Source organism: Siniperca chuatsi, linkage group LG19 (assembly GCF_020085105.1).
Source record: "Siniperca chuatsi isolate FFG_IHB_CAS linkage group LG19, ASM2008510v1, whole genome shotgun sequence".
In the NCBI taxonomy this organism is placed as follows: Eukaryota; Metazoa; Chordata; class Actinopteri; order Centrarchiformes; family Sinipercidae; genus Siniperca; species Siniperca chuatsi.
The window spans coordinates 11,667,454-11,689,762 of record NC_058060.1 but is presented as its reverse complement, the minus strand read 5'-3'; the positions used below and the strand labels follow the sequence as shown (position 1 = coordinate 11,689,762).

Sequence of the window (22,309 nt, the reverse complement as noted above, 5' to 3'; positions counted from 1 at the left end):
ACCTATCCAGCGCCAAATGGCAGACAGACAGTTAGCGACTAGCTGGTGAACGCAATGGAGCATTTAGCAGCTAAAGCTATTTCCCCCAGGAGTTGGTAGAGAGCAATAACAGAGCTGAAAGTAGAGTGAATATTGGACTTACATTCATCAGCTGACCAGAAACACAACTCCATATGAATGCTAATGTTTCTCAGTTTCAGCTGGATGTGGAAATAAGCAGCTGTTCGCCATATCAACTTAAAAGGTGATGTCAGTATTGTGTTTACAGCTTGTTTCCATGGCACCTAAGTGGCCAAAAAATCAGTTACTGCGGGTTTGAGGGATAAGTAACATACATTTGTTTCAAAGCAAAACAAGCCTTTTTTTCAACAGTGACTGTTGTGTAACTGAATAATAAATAAACGGTTTTTGGTTTTTATTTGATGATTTGCACATATGTATTCACCTGTTACTGCATAAACAGGAGGTGTCTCAGCATATATGCAAATGCAACGATTTTTTAAGTTGTGCGGTGTTCAGAGCTGTAAAAACACGTTAACAGAGAGCAGTGCGTATGATTTGAACTGTAGCTTGTCCCTGAACAGGGCCATAATTTCAGCTGCCAGCGGTTGCAGGCACATTTGACAGACTCCTCTTAGCTAATGAAAAATAGAAGAAGATTTTTTAGATTTCTTTAGGAAGACAACGTTTTCTGGGGCACTTCTCATTTTTCACAATTTTTTCATAACTCAAAAAAGTAATCTTTCTAGTAAGTTTTCTAGTAAGTTTTCTCCATGACGTTTCCAAGACCTTGAACTTCTACTGCTGCTGCTACCACTCACATTGTTCTACTGTATTATCGTTTCAAAAGTCTCCTCGTCCTTCTCCATTTCTTCTCTACCCTTCTTTTCCCACCTTTCCATCTTCCCCTCTCACCCATCCAACTCTTCCGCCTCACACCTTCCTTCTCCTTAAGGCTCCACCCTTCACCCTCCTTCCCTTTCAGATGACAGCATTAATTTCTCAAGGTCTATCTGTGGCACACAGTGGCTCTGTGGAGCCTCACATCTCCTTAAACACAAATTGATTTCACGCTCAAATCCTCAGAGTATAAATCACAGACCCTCCACCTGCTCCCCACTACGCCCTACTTTGTGTCTCCCCTTCCCCCCTTCACGTCCTCTCCGGCTCTCTGCTGACATGCACCTGTGCGCACATACATGTGTACGCACACATACGCACACCTTTGAGTCTCGCCTGAGGTATGTGAAGGCTGAATGGGCAGGGACGCTATGAGAGCTAGAGGGAGAGAAAGCTGGGAGAGAGGGAGTGAAACAGTGAAGGCCGGAGGCATCCGCAGTGTGGAACGGGGCAGTTTCTAGAAAGGCTGTGTGTAGGAAAATTGAGCTATTTTCATGCCACATTAAGTTACACCAGCCTTCCACTATGGGACTGTGCTCAGACAGAGGGGGCTTGCCTATTGTGAAGGCTTATAATCAACGCGATGGAGTTATTACCCAACACTACATTTCACAGGCCTAACCTAGACAGCATCAAAGAAGGGGAAGGGAGGGAGAGGAGGGGGAGACATGAATTCCAGTGGATTGTAACAAATGCTGCTTTTAGTCTCATTCATTTAATACGCTTCAAGTTCAGTTCAATCTCAGAATGGATATCTGGATGAATGGGATCAAAGTCTAGGGGGTGACACAAAAAGGGAACAAACAATGGGAAAAATCCAAAATGGGAATTTCCATTACTGCATTTGGTGTCCACTGTCATTAACGTGACAAAAGAGGAGGATGTTGAGCCCTTGCACTGGCTTTACATGTATTTTTATTAACAGCACTCTAACCGCATCCCACTGCTGTCACTCTAGGGCAACATCACTAAATAAATATTAAGCCCCCTGTCATGCTTATACATGCCTGTCACTGCTACGCTGTGTAAGTACATTAACTATACGGCATCTGAAAGGGGTCATTATCAGCCGAAGTGTGAATAGGGCTGATATCCAAACAGCATTATCATACAACATGTTCCCGCACGCCTGTCAGTCAAGTCCCCCAGCGAATATGTTTGTGTGAACAGATGATGGTATCAAGATGTTAACAGCGCTGCATGTCAGCCAGGGGAGACAATAGTAGTAAACGGTCTGTGTAAAAGCAGTCTCAATTTATTGACATTGTTTGCACTGTGTTGTTTCTCTGATGTCAATACAGCACTCACAATACTACTGTATATATATTATGGCTCTAAAAGATACATGTGAAAGTATATAATTGTATGCGCTCCAACTTACGTGTGGTGTGAGTTCCACTGCATGCAATTGTAGACAACTTTGTGAATATACTGATTCTGACTACAGCAGTTGAAATGTTGTGTACTCTATGTTCTGTATGTGTACGTTTGCCTTTTTTAATATAAGTGACAGCTGATACTATCTTTCATGTGTGTGTGTATATATATATGCAAATGTGGAACACACACATTAAATTCAGTACTTGATAGCGTCTAACATTGGACCCTCCCTAACAGATAAAAGCCACAAACTACACACCCCCAATTTGTGTGGCTTTTGAAACGCAGGCTTTCTATTGAAGTCTCACGTCGAAGCGGATCAGGGTTATTTTCTCAGACCTTGGAAAGCTCCTCCAGAGCCACAGAAGACATGATACAGCTGTTTTGCTGTAGTAGTGCTCCTAATGACGAGTAAACTCAACTTCATGTGTAAAATCAGTGGAGTGTCCCTTTAACTGTATGCTAAAATTGTGGTGGTGTTTTAATTGACTGGATGTCTACTAGACACAACAGAATCAAAGAAAATTGCTGAATCGACACTTTGCAGATACAGCCTCAAACGAAATAGGTCATTCAAACTTTCCAAGGTAATGTTTGTTGTAGGGTTACACTATGGGATTGCTTTATATGATACAGACATTCATTGCTGTACATTCAACATATATTTACAGTATTTACTATCTTCTAAAAATGTATTTGTACTCAGTACGTATCTCTTGGTTTTACCTGATTTTGATATGTAAACAACTTCATTACCTGTTATTACTATTTGCAGAACTGTTTTTAAAAGTCTGGTTCAGAAACCTAACGAGGGCTGCGTGAAGGATAATGTTCTGACATCATGCTATTAACTCTGTTAGATCTTCAAAGGCACCTGAAGCCCTTTTGAACAAAACACAGACTAAAAGAAAGAGGAGAAACATGCGAATTAATCTAAAACACATCAAAGTGTTTTCAGATTAACCCACACCAGACACCACATGATTCATTTTTCCTTGTGAGAAAAACACTTTATACATGAGAAAAAACCATCTCTGACAGAGCTGCTAATTCAGGAAAGAACTAGACATCAATGTCAAAAAACTTCATCTGCTAAAATGATCAACAATAGTGGAGACCATGGTGTTTGATTGCAAAGAGTCTTTTTATTTTTCCTTGTGTTCAAGTATGGTCCTCTCTCAGCAGGGTCATCTAAGAAGCATGGACACACAATAACACACAACTCACACCAGAGCCTGAGCTTCTTCAGGTGGGATTTCTCTTTTGTCTTGATTGGGAGGTGGGGGGCTGATCAGCAGCTTTCACGTTTAGGTCAAGTGAACAAGAGTCCTGTTGTACACCACATTTTTTCTCTGCGAACATTTGTTGCATTTAGTGACACTGACATCTGCACATAAAAATTATATATATATTTATATTTATATTCATAGATTTGTCATTCTATATCAACAATTCATTCTAGTGATCTTTACCTTGGTTTTTCTTGTTGTGAAACTGGACAAACTGTCGGTAGGAATGCCTTGTTTGGACACTGATTTATACAGGAACGCACACGCACATACACGCAACAGAGGCATACACACACTACTACACACATGCATGCATAGATACGCTCGCTCAAGTTTACGTGTACACACACGGGCCACACATTCTGTCACATACATGCACACGTACACAAACACACGCACACACGTTACCACATACACGCCCACACGTGCTCAGCCATCACAGAGAGGCAGGTCTGTACATCTATGGGAGGTTATGGTGTTACTCATGATCCCCAGCAATAAGTACGGCTTCACCTGATCAAAACACAAGAAAATAAAAGTTACAAACAGCAGAGGGAGTCATCCAGTCATCGTCTGTAAAATTCGACAGAACATCCCTTTAAAGTCCTCCAGGACTGGCCCACGATGTCAAAGTTTGGCACAATGTCATGTCTCTCTCTTTCTCTTTATCTCTACTGTACAGTGACAGTACAATATTTACGGGGGCTCTTGTTGGACGGACCAGTTTTTATGCACAAGTGATGATGAGAAACCACTGAAAGTTGACATGGTCAAACATATCAGCTCCCCAAAAGGAAAAGACAACCCTTTCCAAAGACAGAGAGTGTGCTTTAAACATACACATATATTCTTTAGGCAGTGAAAAAGCACTTTTGTTGACAGGGACTCTGGAGCGATGCTGCTCTGCCAATCTGATGCTCTGGCAGCCTTGAACTGCTCTTGACATTTGAGCATGTCCACGACGAAATTCACTTTATGGAGAGAGAAAAACACAGATACTGCAGGGTTTCCTCTCTGGCTAGGAAAAGGGCAAAAATAAAATTAAAAAAAGTGTCCACTGACATCCAATTGGACGAAGTCTGTCTTTTCTGCGTCTTGTGTTCGCATTTTTGTTGCTTTCGTTGTTTCAGTCAGTAGTCAGTCATGGAAAAAAAAATCATATTTTCATATGTGGCCCCATCAAAAACATGTGTAATATACACACTATATCACCTTTGAACTGTACACAGAAAATAAAAATGCTTTTTTGAAAGAGAAAATTTAGAAAAGTACAAATAAAGAAAGATGTAAAAGAATGATGACAAAAAAGAGGTCTATTAAAGATGACATTCCTTGAAAACTAATTCAGAAGCCTCTGTAGGTGGCAAGGCCATCGCAAAAAATAAAGGGGGGACAAAAGCAGTGCTACGTTTGTCACTTAAGTGAAATGGTAAACATCCACTTCTTGCCTTTTGCCTGATGTGCTTTCATTTTTTCTGTGCTTTTATTCCTCCTGGCCTCCTGCCCTCTTTGTCTCCCCTCTCTTCCTCTCTCTGTCTTCAACACAAGGTCAGGCCACTTCCTGCTCCTACAGAGTAAGAGCTCACCCTTATCCACTCCCCATTATATCTTGATCCCATCTCTCTCCTCCTCTCTAGGCCTCTGCGTACTCTCTCCGCATGGTCGTTTTCTCTCGTTCTATATTCCCCTGCCCACTCCTCTCTCACCATTTCGAACACAGTACCTCATATCTACTCTCACCTTATCCACTCACCGGTGCAATGGAGCTGACTTTAAAGAAAGAAAGCGATCTGAAAAAAGAAAAGGTAAATGTCGGCATGCACATGCACAGTTTCTCTTTGTCACTCGACCTGACTTCACTTCGTAACCCCATCTAGCTCCGTTGTCCCCCTTATTTTAGAGAAGACAAATTTCCTGCCACTGGCTACAAGTCACGTTTCAACATGCCACCTTGTGTTAATCTGCTGTTGATCGCTTGCAAAAATAATCCCTTTCACACACGTACACACAGACTCTCTCTTGCCCCCCTATCATGTCTAACTAGACCCAGGAGTCAGGCGAGGCCGGGTAGTGGCTGGTCTCGTAGTTCAGTTCGCTGTATGGCCGAGAGGCCGAGTAGAAGTCTACGTAGTTGCCGGTGGATTTGAGGCCCAGATGCATGCGCAGGTCTTCCCGCGGGTCTCGGGGCGGTCCAGTGGAGCTCGGAGGCTGCTGGGGTTGGGCCTGAGGCTGGGCCTGTGCCTGGACCTGTGGCTGTGGCTGGGATGGAGGAGGTGGAGGTACCTGGTCCTCGTAGTAGACCTCGTCGAAGCTTCGACTCTGGCTGTGAGGTGGAGGCTGCGGCGGCTGAGGCTGGGGGAATGAAGGAGGGGGAGGGTAGGGGTCGTAGTCTTTTAGCACGGCTGCTGATGGGCTGTCCTGCTGGGGCTGGGGGGGCACGACGCAGGGCTGGACCGGAGCCTGGTGGGGGATGGTGGAAGTGGCGGAAAAGTGGTAGGTGGGGGTGAGGTGCAGCAAGCAAGAATGGAAAGTCACAGAAATGTGAGTATTGGGAGCAAAGTGAAAAGAGAGGAGGGAGATAAAATTGGAGAGATGGAGAGGAGAGGAGAGTGGCAGGTAGAGAGTGAGTACATGGGGGAGAAGGGTTTGAAAGGCAGGCCGTACGGGTAAAAAGGCTCTGATAAGAATCAATTGGGAAGGGACTCATGCTGTGAATTCTCTATTACATGCAGGTATTGAAGGGGGCAATTTATGTCTAACATTGTAACTCTCACAGGATAGTTGTGTGTGTGTGTGCCTGCGTGTAGATGTGTGTATGAAAATGCAGTCGCATGTGTAAAAACCCTTTGCTCACACATCCATTTCAGTTATTTAGTAGAGTTTAACTGCCAGTTTAGATCTATACAAGGGAACTTATACAGTAATTATGTATTTAATACAGATGATCAAGAATTTTCAATTCTAATCTTCTTTCTGTTACACCCCCCTCTTCACCAGCAGAGTTATTAAATAGAAGCAAATAATTAGCGCAATCAACCGAGGTAATGATTTTAATTGCCAAGCGGGTGTGGCTTCAGGTTGCAGTGGTTTGACGCTGCCTGAGTTGAAGGTGTGTCTCTATTGCACACTCTGCCCGTGCGTCTCTTATCACAGTGAGACACCTTTTGTGTGCATGTGTGTGCCTCTTCCATCCTGCTGCTATCTCTCCTAATAAACCACCTTGTCATGACAGCATATGTCAATTTATGAGAGCCCTGACGACACGCATGCACTGCTAAAACCTGCTGTGCTGGTGTGTGACTGTGTGTACATATAAAAGTGTGCAGTACATTTAGTACTATTAACTCACCTGGTTTTGCTTGATATCATCACTGGCGGTAAGGTAAGAGTTTCGGAACAACGTAGATGTCCCACAGGATACTTGAACTGGATGGATTGAGGATAGAAAGAAAAGAGAAAGACAACACCTTTATGTAATACTACTACCATTACTACTGCTAATTCTAATAATTCAAAGACCAACAAAACCGTGGGAAACTCCACAACTGGCTTAGTCAAAAATCTGCTAATTAGAGTCCAAATCTTCCTGCAGTTTGTCTAAAAGTCTTGCAATTAGTCTGTCCCTTGTGACCTCAAGAGATCATTGTGAGAGAAAGACAAAAAACAATAGAGAGAGAATGAAAGAATAGAAAAGAGACAAATAGATATAAAGAGAAACAGAGACAATGGAAGAGACAGAGAAAGAAATAGAAACAAATAGAAAGAGGAGTGATAGTGAGAAAGCAGAGATAAAAAGATAGTGGACAGAAAGACTGGCAAAGATAGACAATATTCAAAGTGTGTGAGTAAGAAAAGAAAAATAGTGTGAGGTCGAAAAAATAAGAGGAGAAAGTGAGAGGAGCAATAGTAAATGAAAAAAGAAGAGAAAGAAAGATAAAGAGGGGGATAAAATGGAAGCATTTAATTCTTCTCTGTCTCTCCATCACACACACACACACACCTGCCATGCCATCTTTCCGGGATGTGTGCTCTCCTTTGTTGCTATGGAAACCAGCGTTGGTTGCCGTGGAATCATAGTCCATCTTGCGTTCCTTCAGACTCATCATCTCTCTGGGGGAGGCTGGAGCGCTCGCTACACTCGCACACACACACACACACACACACACACACACAAAAAATAATGAGCAATAAACCCAGAACAGCATGTGCTTTCACACTCTGCGTGCTTATAGTTGTGTGTGTGTTTCTTGGTCTTTCAAGGTGCACAGTCATTATTCATCATTTAGCTTGTCAGCATAAAGGGTCACCTCCAGCATGTTAAAGGACTCCTGGGAATTCACACACACACACACACACACACACACACACACACACACACACACACCAGTTTTTGGACATATTATTTGAATATCAAATTTCACATCTGGTACACATTTTCTCAATTCAGACCATGTATTCCTTTTTACCTTCATGTGTTTATAACTCATGTGAAATATCCAGATCTGAAACTGGCAAGCTACACATTAAGAGCTACAGGCCTTTTTTTGTCCTGACCCAAGTGCCTTAACTCAAACAATGTCATGACTGGCCAAGTAACCCCAAATCCTACAAAAGATGGCTCTCTCAGGCAGCAACATACAGCAAAAACCTGACAGATCTTCAGGTTCAGCCAAGATGGCCAAATCATGGCTACAACCAGTTTGAAAGTACAGTACAGTTTACAGCAGTGGTTCCCAACCTTTTTTGTCTGACTTATCCCACCCTATCAAATGAGCTCAAGTACCCCTTCATCAACACCACCCATCATAGATTTTATACTGGATGTTATTTAACACTATTAGTTATATAAAAGTAGATATTGTTACCCTTTTTTTATACGGAACATAGAAATTGTGGAATTGTTGATGTTTATGCCTGGCTTCTTTATATTTTTTATTTAGCTATCTATTTTGATTTCTCTGCTTGTTTTCTAACTAGTTTTCATGCAATCTCAATCGCAGCAAGCAGTGTTAAATTGTTAACTAATGGGAGGCGTGTCCTGTGTGGTTTGCTTATCATAGCCGCTAGTTTATTGGTTATTGTGACAATAAATGCACTTATGATTAGCCTCACAACAATTTGCAATCCAGTTGTGTGTGTTTTTTAACAACTGTACTGTTAACTTTACAGTACACTCAGCTTGATGGCTGATTTCTTCTCAAACACCATCCTACAGGAATTTCAAATCTATTTTACGCCTTCAAACCTCACAATTTTTCTATTTCTGTCACTTTCTCAAGCTTTTACACCAGATCTATTTTAAACACATGAATGCATCGCCACACACAGGCCTGCATGCACACATACATAAACACACATGCACAGTCAAGGACAGACCCAGCACACATACTGTACATAGTGTTTTTTACCCCTCTCATTCTCACACACACACACACACACACACACACTCAGCATGTCACAATGTAATCCCCTTATAGCATACTTAAAGTGCTTACTCAGTCTCTGTTATCTTGACACATTGAATTGCCAGAATCCTGCCTACAGTACCTGTGTATCAGTCCCTTCAGTCTGCTTAGCTAAACATTCCTGTAACTACCCACCATACATACAGTATACACACACACACACACACACACACACACACACACACACACACACAGTATATATAATTTACACACTGAGAAGTCAAGGACATTCTAAAATAAGCTTTTTGGATCCGTTCAACCCAACTTTAGAACTGTAGCTACTGGAGAGATTCAAATGTGCATCACTACTCAATATGTGTGTGTGTGTGAATACCCAATACACTCACACACACGGTTAATGGAGAGCGCCACTCTTAGTTGCACAAGCAGAAACATTTCCAACATAAAAGAGATGTAAGGCATTCCAAAAATCTGCATTAAAAAAGCCTTTGTTCTCTTTAGCTGTTCTCCTATAACCTGCTAATAGCAGTGGTGCAAATCACTTACAAATATGACTAGCCAAATAGAATAAAGGCTTTTAAAGTCATTTTTGGAGGGCCTTGGAAGCTCACTATATCTATTTGAATACTAAAGGACTACTTTTTTAATCCAACCCTTCAATATTTGACAATAAAAGCAAAGGCACATACACATGATTAGCAACTATTTGGTTGTGGTGAATTAAATAACAAGCAAGAGAAACATGGAAGACAGGAGCTACAGGCTTTTATAATGTTTTGACACTTTTGATATTTAATTCTTAGCATTTGACACCTCAGCAGCGGATTCAATTAAGGTGGATGCTGAAACCTGTCACAGACACCCTCAGAGACTGTGCCATCACTGCTGTTTACGGTTACCGTGGGGACCTGACTTGTAACTGCTGGATATGCGAGCCTGGGAGATTTGTTCTATCAGTGCAAAACACAGCAGGACCCTGTGGGGGCCATGATAGATGCAAAGGTCTCTCTCTCCCTTGTCTCTCTGCCATCCTCGCAGCCGGCAACCTCCCATTCTCCTCTCTATCTCTTTCACAATTTTACCACTCTCTCCTCGCTCTCTCTCTCTCTTTCACTCCTCCTCTCCCAGTGTGCCTGCACGCCATCATTACTCCTTCTGCTTTGATCCATCTCTAAGGAGCCGGATTGCAGTCTGGAGCATATGCAGAGAGGAGATACAGATGCATGTGGGTGTGTGTGAGAGTGTGTGTGTGCAGTGAGGCAGCCTGTAAAGAGTGAGAGATCAGAGGGAGAGTTGAGAAGAAAGCAGGATTACTGCAAAGAGGAAGAGGAGGAGAAGAATGAAACGGGCAAAAGAGAAGGGGTGGATGACCGGAAAGGCAAAAGGGGAAGCGAGGAGTGTAGAGAGGGAAGGAGCAGGAGTCATTTCCAGCCATTTCCCATTTACCCAACCTCCTCCACAGTACTACAAATTTCTCTATACACAATGATCTCAAAATTCCTTATTTTCAATGTCATTGGCCAAAGTCAAACCCTCATCCTTCACTTCCTCCTCGCTGCATTAACCATCCCTCAATCCCTAATTCTTCTTGCCTCCTTGCTTTTTCTCTTTATCTCCCTCTCTGTTTATCTCATCCCTCCCTCTTTCTCCATCTCCTCACACACACACACACAGACAGTGACACACACACAGACACACACACACACACACACACACACACACACACACACACACACACACACACACACACACACACACACAGACAGTCACACACACACAGACACACACACAGACACACACACTTTTTCTCTGTCTCTCTCTCTTAGCTGGGTCCTTGAAGACCTCTCTAAGCCAGGAGGAAGGAAAAGTACTTTTCTGCCTCATCAGCTTGCTAAGCCCAGTGTGGAGAAAGCACAGCTAAAGGCTCTTCTACTACTGATGCTAACAGCTAATGCTAATGCGCCCTTTGCAAAGCATGAAGGCCAATGGGCTCAACCTAAAGGCTAACGATAATCATACTTTATGGCATGAAAGCCTGTGGGTGGCGAGCACTGACGCTACAGCTATTTAGCCCCGGTGTAATGACTGCTCAACCTGTAAATGTTGATGCCACTGGCTAAATTATAGCTCATTAGAATCCATGTGCGTCCTGTGCCTTCTCATGTCCCACATACATGTGCACATATGTGCATTCTTGCACCATCTGCTTGACTAAATTCATTATTCATTCCCTAACAAGGGGACAAGGCTGACGTTTTGTCACAAAGGTAAGATGAGAACAAGAATTTATAACTGAACCAAATCCAGAATGAAATATAACCTTAAATTTGAATTTGAATACGTGCTGTTGTTACAAACAAAATTCTGTCCTGTTTTGATAATCATCCTACCACTTAAAGGAACAGTTCAACATTTTGGGAAATACGCTTATTTGATTTCTTGCCAAGAGTTAGTTGAGAATGATACCGCTCTCTTTTCTGTACAGTACGTTAAATATGAAGCTAGAGTCAACAGGCGATTAGCTTAGCTTAGCATAAAGACTGGAAGCAGGGGAGCTAGCCTGGCTCTGTCCAAAGTTAAAGAAAATCTGCCTCATGGTGAAAACAAGACTCCAGGAAGTCGGGCAAGTCATTTAACGTTACCTGACACACAAATCATGGCTGGAATGGCTGGAATAGTGTTGTGTCGGTCCAAACCACTTTGTTTGTTTAGCATTTACAGAGCCAGGGCTGTGTACAAACATCGGATTTGTTTTCAGTGTACACACTGAACGGACAGCTAGCGTACCGTGAGGAGATAGTCGCTGAATTTGACAAAAAGTATTATTATCCAACCTCTGGACAGAACCAGGCTAGCTGTTTCCCCCTGCTTCCAGTCTTAATGCTACACTAGGTTAATATTATAAAGAGTACGGTCTAGACCTGCTCTATAGGAAAAGTGCAATGAGATAACTTCTGTTATGAATTAGCTCTATATAAATAAAATTGAATAGGCTGATCACAGGTTGGCTCTAGCTTCTTATTTAACATACACACGAGAGTGGTATTAATAACGCTCAGCAAGAAAACAAATAAGCATATTTCCCAAAAAATTGATCTATTCCTTTAATACCTACCATGCCACATCTACCAAAAACGCTGAAATTAGAAGTGAAGCTAAATCAACAGAACATCTAATAATAAAAAGACCCCAAAGAAACCCCTTCTCTTGCTCTTAAATCCTAATCTTATGTTTAACCTTAATATTGTTTAGCCTTACTCCAAATTCAAATCTTGAATCTTATCAATAGCAATAACAAGACCTTGAAACCCTAAAGCAGGCAGCTGACTGGCTGAGAGAAAATACCCGCCACAGAAACTGCCATTGACTACTTCTGTTTGAGTAGAAAGATGTTTCATCAGCTCTGGGCACATTTCCTCCAATTTTTTGGGGTGATGACAGTCCACTATGTCTCTGCCTCTTTTTAACCAACTTTTGCACCTGAACTTCTTGAGACCCCAGTGATCGTGCTGAGCCTGGCAATGTGAGATTACACAAGCCTAAATTTAGACCAAAAAGTCTAAATTTAAATAAACTTCTTTAGGAGAGGAATCTCACCTTAGATGAAAAGTCTTAAACTGAAACTGGTTGTTAAGAGAACCAAAGTACAAGAATGAAAACACACACACACATGCTAACACTAACACATACATAATCTCTGAATTGTAAGTCTCATGTGTTCCTCACCGGAGCGGTTATTTGGGGACGTCCTGACAGGGGAGACGGAGGGAGTTCGTGAGGAAGAGTAGGGCCTCTGTCTGTCTCTCTCTATCGTTGATGCAGAGCCCACAAAGTGATACTGGGAGTAACCATCCTGTAAAAAAATCCACACAAAAACAAAGACGAAATTGGTTACCATTTGTGATAAGTAACTGCACAAACACAAAATCCAATATTCAGTTGTTTTTTTTGTTGTTGTTGTTTTTCTTTTTACAAGATGGAGCCAGTTTGGTAAGTGTGCAATAGGAATTGGCACTTCAGCAATGACTACAACGCTGATTCAGAATTGATGAATCACAGAACTATTTGCAGCACTGTTTAAGGCCACGGTTTTAGGCAAATTTTTAGCTGAGTCTTACTATGATACACAATTTAAAGACACATCATTTTGAACATATGAAATGATGAATGAAATGTTTGGAATTTAGTGGCCACAAAGCAGTGGATCAGAAAGGGGGAAAACGTTTGTCCTTGCTGTGCGTTTTGTTACATTTCACTGAAAAATGTTGAGACATTGTATTGCAATATTGGATTCCTTGAGTTTATTAACCTGTGGTAGGAAAGTCAAAAATGTATTCTGGACACTGACAAATACACTAAACCCATACACGCACATACAACCATCCACACACCACAAATTAACACACTTGCATCAAGCCTGGGCTTAGCAAATATCCCACTGTCCTTGCAGAAAAAATTAATACAACTAACAACTCCACAAGCATAATTACTGCCAAGCCAATGACTTTGTATCTGTATTAGTTTAACAGTGATTGGAGCAGAGCCCTTTTTATAAAAATGGATTATGAGAGTCAACAACAATCACAGAGCTGGAACCAAATTCAATTTAGCATTAAGATAATTGGGTACCTCTGAATGCAAAGCACAAGCAGATGATAAAAGATAATGGAGACATGTTCCATCATAGCTTTACTGTCTGTGGGCCTCGGCTCAGCAGTGGGAAACTGGTTGGATGCGGTGACTGTGAGTACATGGGAGAGGTGAATCACTTCAGTACAGTTACGCTGGAGAGGAGGAGACGGAGGGGAGGAGACTGAGATGACTGGGAGATGGAAGAGATGAGGCAGAAAGAAAGGGAGGAGGGACAGACAGTGCAGAAGCTGAGAAAGACAAAAGATGACAGAAAGTAATGAGAGCAAGGAGGAGGAAGGAGATGAGGGGGAGTAATGACAGGAGAGTAAAGATAGCAAGAGGAGGAGAGAGGTAATGAGAGGGAGGGGTGCAGATGGGTAGATGAGACAGCCAGAGAGAGAGACAAGTAGGCTGGAGTGAGCACAGTCCCATGTCCTCCTCTGACTCCTATTTCCTGGCACAGCGCTGAAGACTAATAGAAAGCTGGATCCTCTGACACACAGTAGTTCAAAGTTACCTCACTTCCAGTCTTCGCCATCCCTCCCTCCCTTCTTTTCCACTTCATCTATTTAGCCACTACTGATTCAGTCTTCTCACTCACCTTGTTTCACATTCGCTGTCACCTTTTTCCCCCAAACACATCTCATTATAAACCAGGTAACCTCTTTATGGCACACTGGGCCGCTGTGCAATTGGACACTGTCAAACTGTCATGCTACTCAAACATGAACATAGTCACTGAATATTGAATGATGAATGTATTTTGCAGAGTGATATGTGCAGTCGGCTGTCTATAAATATGGCTCACAAATGGGGTCCAGGAATGATCCCACAGGGGTCCTTAAGCCCGCCCCCAAACAAAATGAGGAATTGTTCAACTTTACAATAATTGAATTCGCAAGAATTATAATAATCAGAGAAGAGAGTATAGAAGAGAACATATAAAAATGTATTAAAATGGCTGTTATAGCCATACATTTCACACTTATTATCACACCACATAAATTAATGAACTTTACACCTTAACATACAGTTTCTTACCTTTCCCCCCCTTTTTAAGTAGCTTTAAGGTAGGAAAAATCATTATATTCCATATTGTCTGGCAGTATCATATACTGTATTTCCTGTATCAGCTTGTTCCAGCTCTTCATTGATTTTATGATGTTTCCAGTCAGTGTGAAATATTCAAAGCCATGATTCCCCATAATTCATCCTGACAAACTCGGTATGTGTGGAAATCCACGAGAATTTAAAATAAAGTTCTGTGGGTTTGAACACTGATTGGCTGCACAGCATTAGTTTGTAATGTCTGGCCCACCAGCCAGTCAGTGAGGTTGAAAGGGTTCAATAAATATTATATCAACATCAAAATTTCAAATGGGACCAAAACAGACCGTTGTGCACCATATCCAAGGTCCACTGCTTGTTCCTTGTCAGTGTGTACTGTGAAACCTTTCATTTTACGCTAACCACACCAGCTGTGGAGTACCTGGTCTTTCTGATTCTCACCTATTCTCCTCGTCTTACCTGTTTTTCCTTCTCTTTCCACCCACCTCCTCTTTCTCTCTCACACTCAGCCTCTACTGTAAAAATGAGAGAGGAAAAAAAGAGAATGGGTTGCTAGGCGACCATTCTGCCTGTTGCTCTCACCATCACTGGATGGTTAGCTGAAGGTCACGGGACTGCAAGGTAAAAAGCGATTACTGCCCCAACAAATGAGGTGTATGTGTGTGTGTGTGTGTGTGTGTGTGTCTGGCAGTGCTCATGCCAGACAGCAATTATGGTAAAAATTGTAAAAGGTTACACATGAGTGGTGGGTCCCCTCTGGGCCTCAATGACCACTGAACATTGTCATCTTTTCAGTGCTTCAACCCTCCTTCCCTCCCTCACTCATTTCACACTCAGATTTTCAGATTTACAGTTCTGAGCGCTTAACTCACACATGATCCATCTATCCTCACAGGAATAATGTGCCTCTGACCTTTGCATTCTATATTTTGGTTGCTTGTGGTACTGCTGTTTAAGAAACTGACCTTTATTCTACTGTTGCATTTATTAGAAATGGCTCAGAATATTGTAAGAGTGTGCTGCAGCTCTTCCTCTCTGTCTTCCTAAAATACTGTTGCTGCTACACTGAGAAAGGCTATCTCAACACACGCCCATCTCCTCTCTCTCGCTGTCTAATACAGGTGAACATCTGAGGGAAACCAGGCAAAACACAGAGGCAGCTTCTGAGGCCTGAGGTTGGTTTGATGTCTACAGAAGTTTTTCCACAGCTCATCTCTTTCTCACTGTCTTTTCCTGTTCATGCTGTGTGGCAGTGGATGATGGGTTTATTTTAGCTGCCTCTAGAAGAAGAGCATCTCATCATTTTATCTTTGCAAAAATATATGAAAGCAGTGTGTGTCTGAGCTATTGTCAAAAATCCTAAAATGTAAGAATTAATAATAGCTGACTCAAACTGTGCACATTTTAATGGGAAACTGTACAAACCAAACATTGGGGGGAAAAAATAAAATAAACAAGCATTTGTAAATATTTGAAATTACAATTGGATACTTTAACTGTTTTACCAGCTTTGTCAGTAACAAATTACGCCATTCGTCACATAAACTTTCTGGCACTTTACTTTCAAATGTATTCATTTTATTTACAGGAACATCTTGAGCATTATGTGTGAAATAATCGTGCGAAGGACTAGGCTGTGTAATCAATGACCTCACATATACACATCACACTCACTTATATCACGCAAACACACCCACATACTGAATTACACAGCCCTGGAACATATTGTAAATCTGTCACACATGTGACAAACACAGCATCTCTCCGACCCTGAACCCCATCTGTCATACGTGTGTGTATCTGTTTTTGGGATTTGTGTGTGTTTGTGATATATGTGTGTGATATCAGTATGATACGTGTGCTTGCATGTGTGTTTGTGTGTGCGCGAGAGAGAATGTGTCTGATTAAGTGCCCAAGCTAGATCATTTATCAAGAAATGAGGCATGGCAGCCCAACAGAAATTACGCACTAAACAGAGATATGACAAAGTGTAACGGTGTGAAAATACAGTATGAAATTCAGTGTTTAGCTCCTGTGTGTGTGCGAGAGAGAGAGAGAGAGCATATGTTTGTGTGAGTGAGACAGAGAATTTGGTCCTTCTGGTCCTATTAAGAATAGGTTTATTTACAAAGTGACCATGTTTCAAGTCCTTGCTTTCTACAGAAATCCCCTGTTGAACAGTACTGCACATTTGTTGTTTACTTAAAAGATGACCTGTGGCTTCCCTCCCAGGAACTGTAGATGAACCATTACACACACACACACACACACACACACACACACACACACACTGAATAAGGACACATCCTGTCAAATAATCCAAATAAACTCGAGTAAAAGTAGAGTTTTAATGCACTCTGGAGACTATTATACATGATTTATCCTAAAGTCAGTGCTAGTGTTGCTACAAACAGATTTAGGCTTTGGTTTATTAATGACTGCTGCACCACTGATCTTTCAAGTCATCTCAGATGCTATTTTCATACAGAGTTACTGTTTATTTATGGGCCCTCAACTTTTCGTTTTAGCGCGTTCAAAAACTGCTGGGCAGCCCAGCCCCCAGTTCTGTTGCAATTCTTTTTTCTTTCTCCCTCTCTCTCACTGCTCCCATGGCACTGCTGTAGGAAGTGATTAACTCTTCTTACTGCAGTTTAACAAAAAACACACATTTTCAAAGACACACACACACAAACACACACACACACAGAGTAACAAACATGCACTTTTACCCACGCCCATAACTTCTACACAGTTGGAAAGTGTGTTTCAAAATGCTCTCATTACTTCGAGACTTCAAAGCAAACAACTCTTTGCCAACACAGCTCAAACTGACTCATTATTGACCCAACACTTTTCTCCTCTTTCCAAAACTGCACACACACACACACACACACACACACACACACACACACACACACACACACACACACACTTATTTTCGAACAGCAAAAATTTCAAGAATTCATATTCACTTTCTTTCCTCACTTCACTCTTTTTTTTGCCACTCTCTCTTTCTTCTCCGATGCATTTGCTCACAAACATTTTGCAGAGACACCCGAATCCACTTTCATCTAAATTGTATGCTAATCCATGTTTGGATTGGAGGCTGACAGGATTTTTGCTGCACCTAACACCCATGACCTAATACGTAATGCAAGGATACTAGCAGTAAAGTCACTTATTTGGAGCTCTGGACTTGGCTGATAAAGTCAAAGTGTGGATCCTCTAACGCAACAATTTCCACAGTTATAAAATTAGGCTAGTTTGTCAGTAACAAGGCTACGTTTATGCAATTTAGGAAGTAAATAGTAAGGTATGTCATCTATCAACCTTTAAAAGTAATTTTTAGAGTGACTGTATGTTGCATAGCGGTGCAGCTTAACTAACTGAACTCCTTAAAAAGTGTGAGTTAGATCATTTTAATTGTGTTGCATTTAATGAAAGTTAAGTTAGATAACAGCATCATTTTAGCTGCTTTACAAGATTTTGATCATTCAAAGATTATGATGAAGTACAGGTGGATGAGTTTGGATGGAACTGGGGATGTTATAACAGGACAGACTGCTGATGATATCTTGTTTCAATTTAAGGATGATGGATGAGGTTTTTTTGCTGTTGTGGAGTGAAAAAGTTTTGTCTTTCAGTTATTTCTCTTTTTTCCACTGAATCAATGTTTACATCATATCAGATCAAATGAGAGAGATGCGAAACTCATTTTGTTGTTTCAAAATGTGCAGCCATAAATCTTAGGGAAGTTGTTTCCTTCCTTTAATATCTGTCTTTATTAAATCATAGTCTGGAAAAATAGGGCCCTTGAGGCAAAGATAGGTAGGGCAAAAAATAAACAAATAAACAAATAATCCCAAAAAAATGAAGCAACCTTTCCCGGGCCCGGCTGCCATGTAAAGCCAGTGTCCTTCATGTCTGATCACTGGAGTGTTATGCCATCCAGTTGAGTGTAATGCTATCCAGTGGCAGTGATTAGAGAAGTGTGAAGCAGATGAGGCTTCAAGGGGCCACATGGGGATACTGTTAAGTGTAATACTAGGGATGAGAGGAAGACGAATGAAGAGTGGGACACAGTCGGCAGGATGAGGCGAGGACACATTGATGCCATGGGGCAGCCTGTCCTGAAGTGACTGCAGCAACAGTCAGAAGTCTTGGACTCGAACAGAGAGCCCACAACAAAATCATCAAGCAACAAAGTGACGGGGTTAGATTCTGGGTCGAATGCTTTTTGTTTGCCTCTCAAAACAGGTGGTACATGGATATTTCATTATATATGTTTCGTTACTTTAAAGAACCATCGCTCTCTCTTGTTGTTTCAGGATGCTTTGAGGTTTGACAACACCTTCGAAAACTGAAGTTCAGGTTCCTGAAAATCAAGTAGGAAATCCCAGTTTATAATCTGATGAAAATAAGATGAAATGACTTGTTGAAGTGAATCAAGCCACAGTGCGCAAATAATCTCTCTTGATGTTCTGTTGAATGTCTTTCACATTCATTTCACATTAAAAGCTGAATATGGGACAATACTGAATAATATAAATATATGTCCCGAAAACAGAATAAATAAGAGGGACTCTTAACTATACAGCATAATACAATGACATGCAACACAAACTAGGGATTCAGCAGGCAGTCAACTAAAACTGATCATTATAAGCATCACAAAGGTATCATTTGTTGCAGGGCTTGCGATGTATAGCAATTGTTCACACAAGCATGCAACTCAGATAAATCCTCAGCTTCATTCTTGTTTTCTTCTCTCCACACGCAGATGAAAAATACACATTCAAAGCCAAGGACACCTTCCTGGAATGTGTTACTTAATATTTCTAAATATCTCACTGAAACTTGTTGATTACGCTTCTAAGGTTTTAGTGCGCTGAATGGCAGATAACCTTGGTGGCAGAGATTCACTCAACAACACTCATTACTGACAAGTGAAAGGAACAGAACATCAGTCATTACTTTTAATCAAGCAAGTGTGTGCAGGTATTTGTCATTTGAAAAGAAACAAAACAGCGTGAGAGAGAAAGAGAGAGATAAAAGTGTGTGTCTGAGTGAGAGCAGCACACACACAAATAATTTCTCTAGACTTTATATGATTTTTTTTTCACTTTTTGCTTGTTTGTGCCATTGAGCTACAAGTTCGCTACTGTATTAATAAGCTACAATTTCCTGCTAGCCAGCAGCATTAACACTATTCAGTCTTCATGATGGGCTAAATAACCATTAGCATCGATGTTAGCTCGTGGGTGTGTGTGTATACACGTTGGGGAAAAAAATAGGCTAGTGAATAACACAAAGTTATTGATCCTCCTGCCTCTGTAAACACTGTTGCTCAGTTGTGATGGTGCCCAGCAGAACCCCATTATTCTTTTGTTTGGAGGTAGTTATAACTGACCTCAAGGCAAAAGCATGCACACACACACACACACACACACACACACACACACACAGATACACGCATCACACACAAAAAAAGTGCATATAAACTGTACTGCCCAAGACACAACCTAAAGCCATACCTGCCATAGTCAGGACCTGCAAGTGTATGCCCTCATACACACCTAAGCACACACACTGGTGTACTTACAGTGTCAACCTCCTCAAGGCTAATGGAATTAAATCAGCACCCTGTTAATGTAGCTACTGCTTGGTTCATATACCATATAGCTTCAAATACTTTTTATGAATTACATTTATATCACCCTGCTGGGACCGGCTGTGGTATGGAGTGGTTTGCGTGATAGTTTCATTGTCATTTGTCTCCCAGTTGTATATTTCGTGAACATCAAATCAAGACCATAAACTACCACAACCGCTGACTGATAGTGGCAGCTTGTGGCGAGCACGGGCAATGTCTGGCTAAGATATTAGCTAAGCTTAGCAGCCGCTTATGACAGCAAAGATTCACACTGAGTCTGGGAGACGACAACAAATCCTGACAAAGTCCTGACCAGAAAACAAGGCATAATTCAGCCAGTGAGGTTTCAGTTGGGTATCCAAGAACGTACATAGATGTCGAACCAAAATCTTCAGCTGTCAAAATACAAAAAGGCAGATTAAAATTTCGATGTGAAAAAATGATAACTTAAACTGTGTATCACATGTGGTTTTTAATTGCTTCATTAGTTTCAGCAGAGAATCATCATCAACACCTGCTTCAGTGAAAAGCCCTCATCCTCAGATAGTTCAAGGCCAATTTCCCATATAGTAATTACTTTATTTTTTAATTATAAAGGTGCTCTGTCAAAAATGTAACATATTTAACACGAGTGCTACTGCCAGCCAATTTGATATGTAGCTCTTTTTTGCCAAGGCTTGTTACTTTTCTGGCTCCTTCACAACACAGGCGTATCGGATATAATATTTTTTAAACTCTTACAATTTATTCATGTTACACATCAATTACTCAATATCAGAGCCCCTAGTCAGAAGAGATTTGCAAAGCACTAATGAATTAATGGATGGTGTCAATTTTATGACAGCATTATGCTTCTAGCAAGATATCTGGTAATGTGAAGACAGGGTTAATTGCACTGTTTTACAAAAATATTTATGGTTTATATTAAAATTATCATTACGGCTTTTGATTTAATATTGACAGGATAGCCTAACAGTTTAAAATGTATTAATTCCATAACAAACAAAACTGTGATTCATTCATTATGTAATATGCAAACAGTAGACCTATCAAATAATGAGTGTGTCCTTGCAGAGACTGACATCACATGAATTCTTTATTACTGTGGGTCTCATGTCTACAGCCAGTTTCCATAATTGACAATACATAACATTATAGAGTAGAAAATTAATGTTTACCTTAAGGTAAGGGTAAAAATCCTTGCAAATGGTGTCTGGCATGCAAAAATAATTGTTATGGACTAAATAGTACGGTATGCAGCAGAGAGTGACAGGAAACATATTAAAATGACAGTGTGAGATGAATTGAGACCTACAAAAGTATGAGTACATGGTTTGTTCTACATCCTACCTTCTTGTAGAGGGAGCGCAGGTCTCTGTACTGCCACATACTGCTGAGGACCTGAGAGGCTGCCTTTACCACCTTTGCTGAGTGTCTGGAGAGAGATAGAGAAAGAGAGAGAGTTATTTCTCCTGGACCCCATTCCTTTGGATAATGTTGCTATGTTATTCTGTCCCCTGTCTTTGCCAGCTGCACGAGATGTGTGCAGGCCTGTGGCACTTGTGATGGCTTCAAGAGTAAGAGGGCCATTACTCTTTTCAGCAGAGAATGATTTTCCTTGCACAAAAACAGAGTTCCCAGATGAGTTTAAAATGACCCTTTCTGCAATGCTAATAGCTCCATCCCTGCCACTTAGCTGGAAAATGACTCTAGTAGGAGTCAGTTCATAAGCCCTGCCCTTCCAACAGCTGCAGAGGGAAGCAGAAGGGATGCTCATTTCCCATTTGTCCACCAAATTTAACAAAAATCCTCCTGAAAACAGGCATCAACCAGGGTTTTATTTGTTCCCAGTAAAATGAACACAAAGTGTTTGAAGATTGAAATATGGGGTAATGGTATCAACAGGAAGCCATTGCTCCAGCCTATCACAAACACAATGCACTGGAATGTATCATAGCACC

General features: G+C 41.2%; 1 protein-coding gene across 8 annotated transcripts in view; it reads right to left on the bottom strand.

Annotated features, from left to right (window-relative positions):
• Window positions 1–3,405: 3,405 nt before the first annotated feature.
• ctnnd2a (catenin (cadherin-associated protein), delta 2a) overlaps window positions 3,406–22,309 on the bottom strand; it is a 252,253-nt gene continuing 233,349 nt past the window's right edge. For 5 of the 8 annotated variants that reach the window (XM_044176683.1, XM_044176684.1, XM_044176686.1 and 2 more), the window contains 5 exons: window positions 21,699–21,783; window positions 12,722–12,848; window positions 7,570–7,701; window positions 6,919–6,995; window positions 3,406–6,029 (listed from right to left, as the gene is read on the bottom strand). In XM_044176683.1, coding sequence (XP_044032618.1) covers window positions 5,610–6,029; window positions 6,919–6,995; window positions 7,570–7,701; window positions 12,722–12,848; window positions 21,699–21,783 — 841 coding nt within the window. In that variant the 3' untranslated portion in view covers window positions 3,406–5,609. The remainder of the gene's footprint in view (window positions 6,030–6,918; window positions 6,996–7,569; window positions 7,702–12,721; window positions 12,849–21,698; window positions 21,784–22,309) is intronic. The other 3 variants (XR_006375784.1, XM_044176687.1, XM_044176689.1) reach the window with 3 other exon arrangements.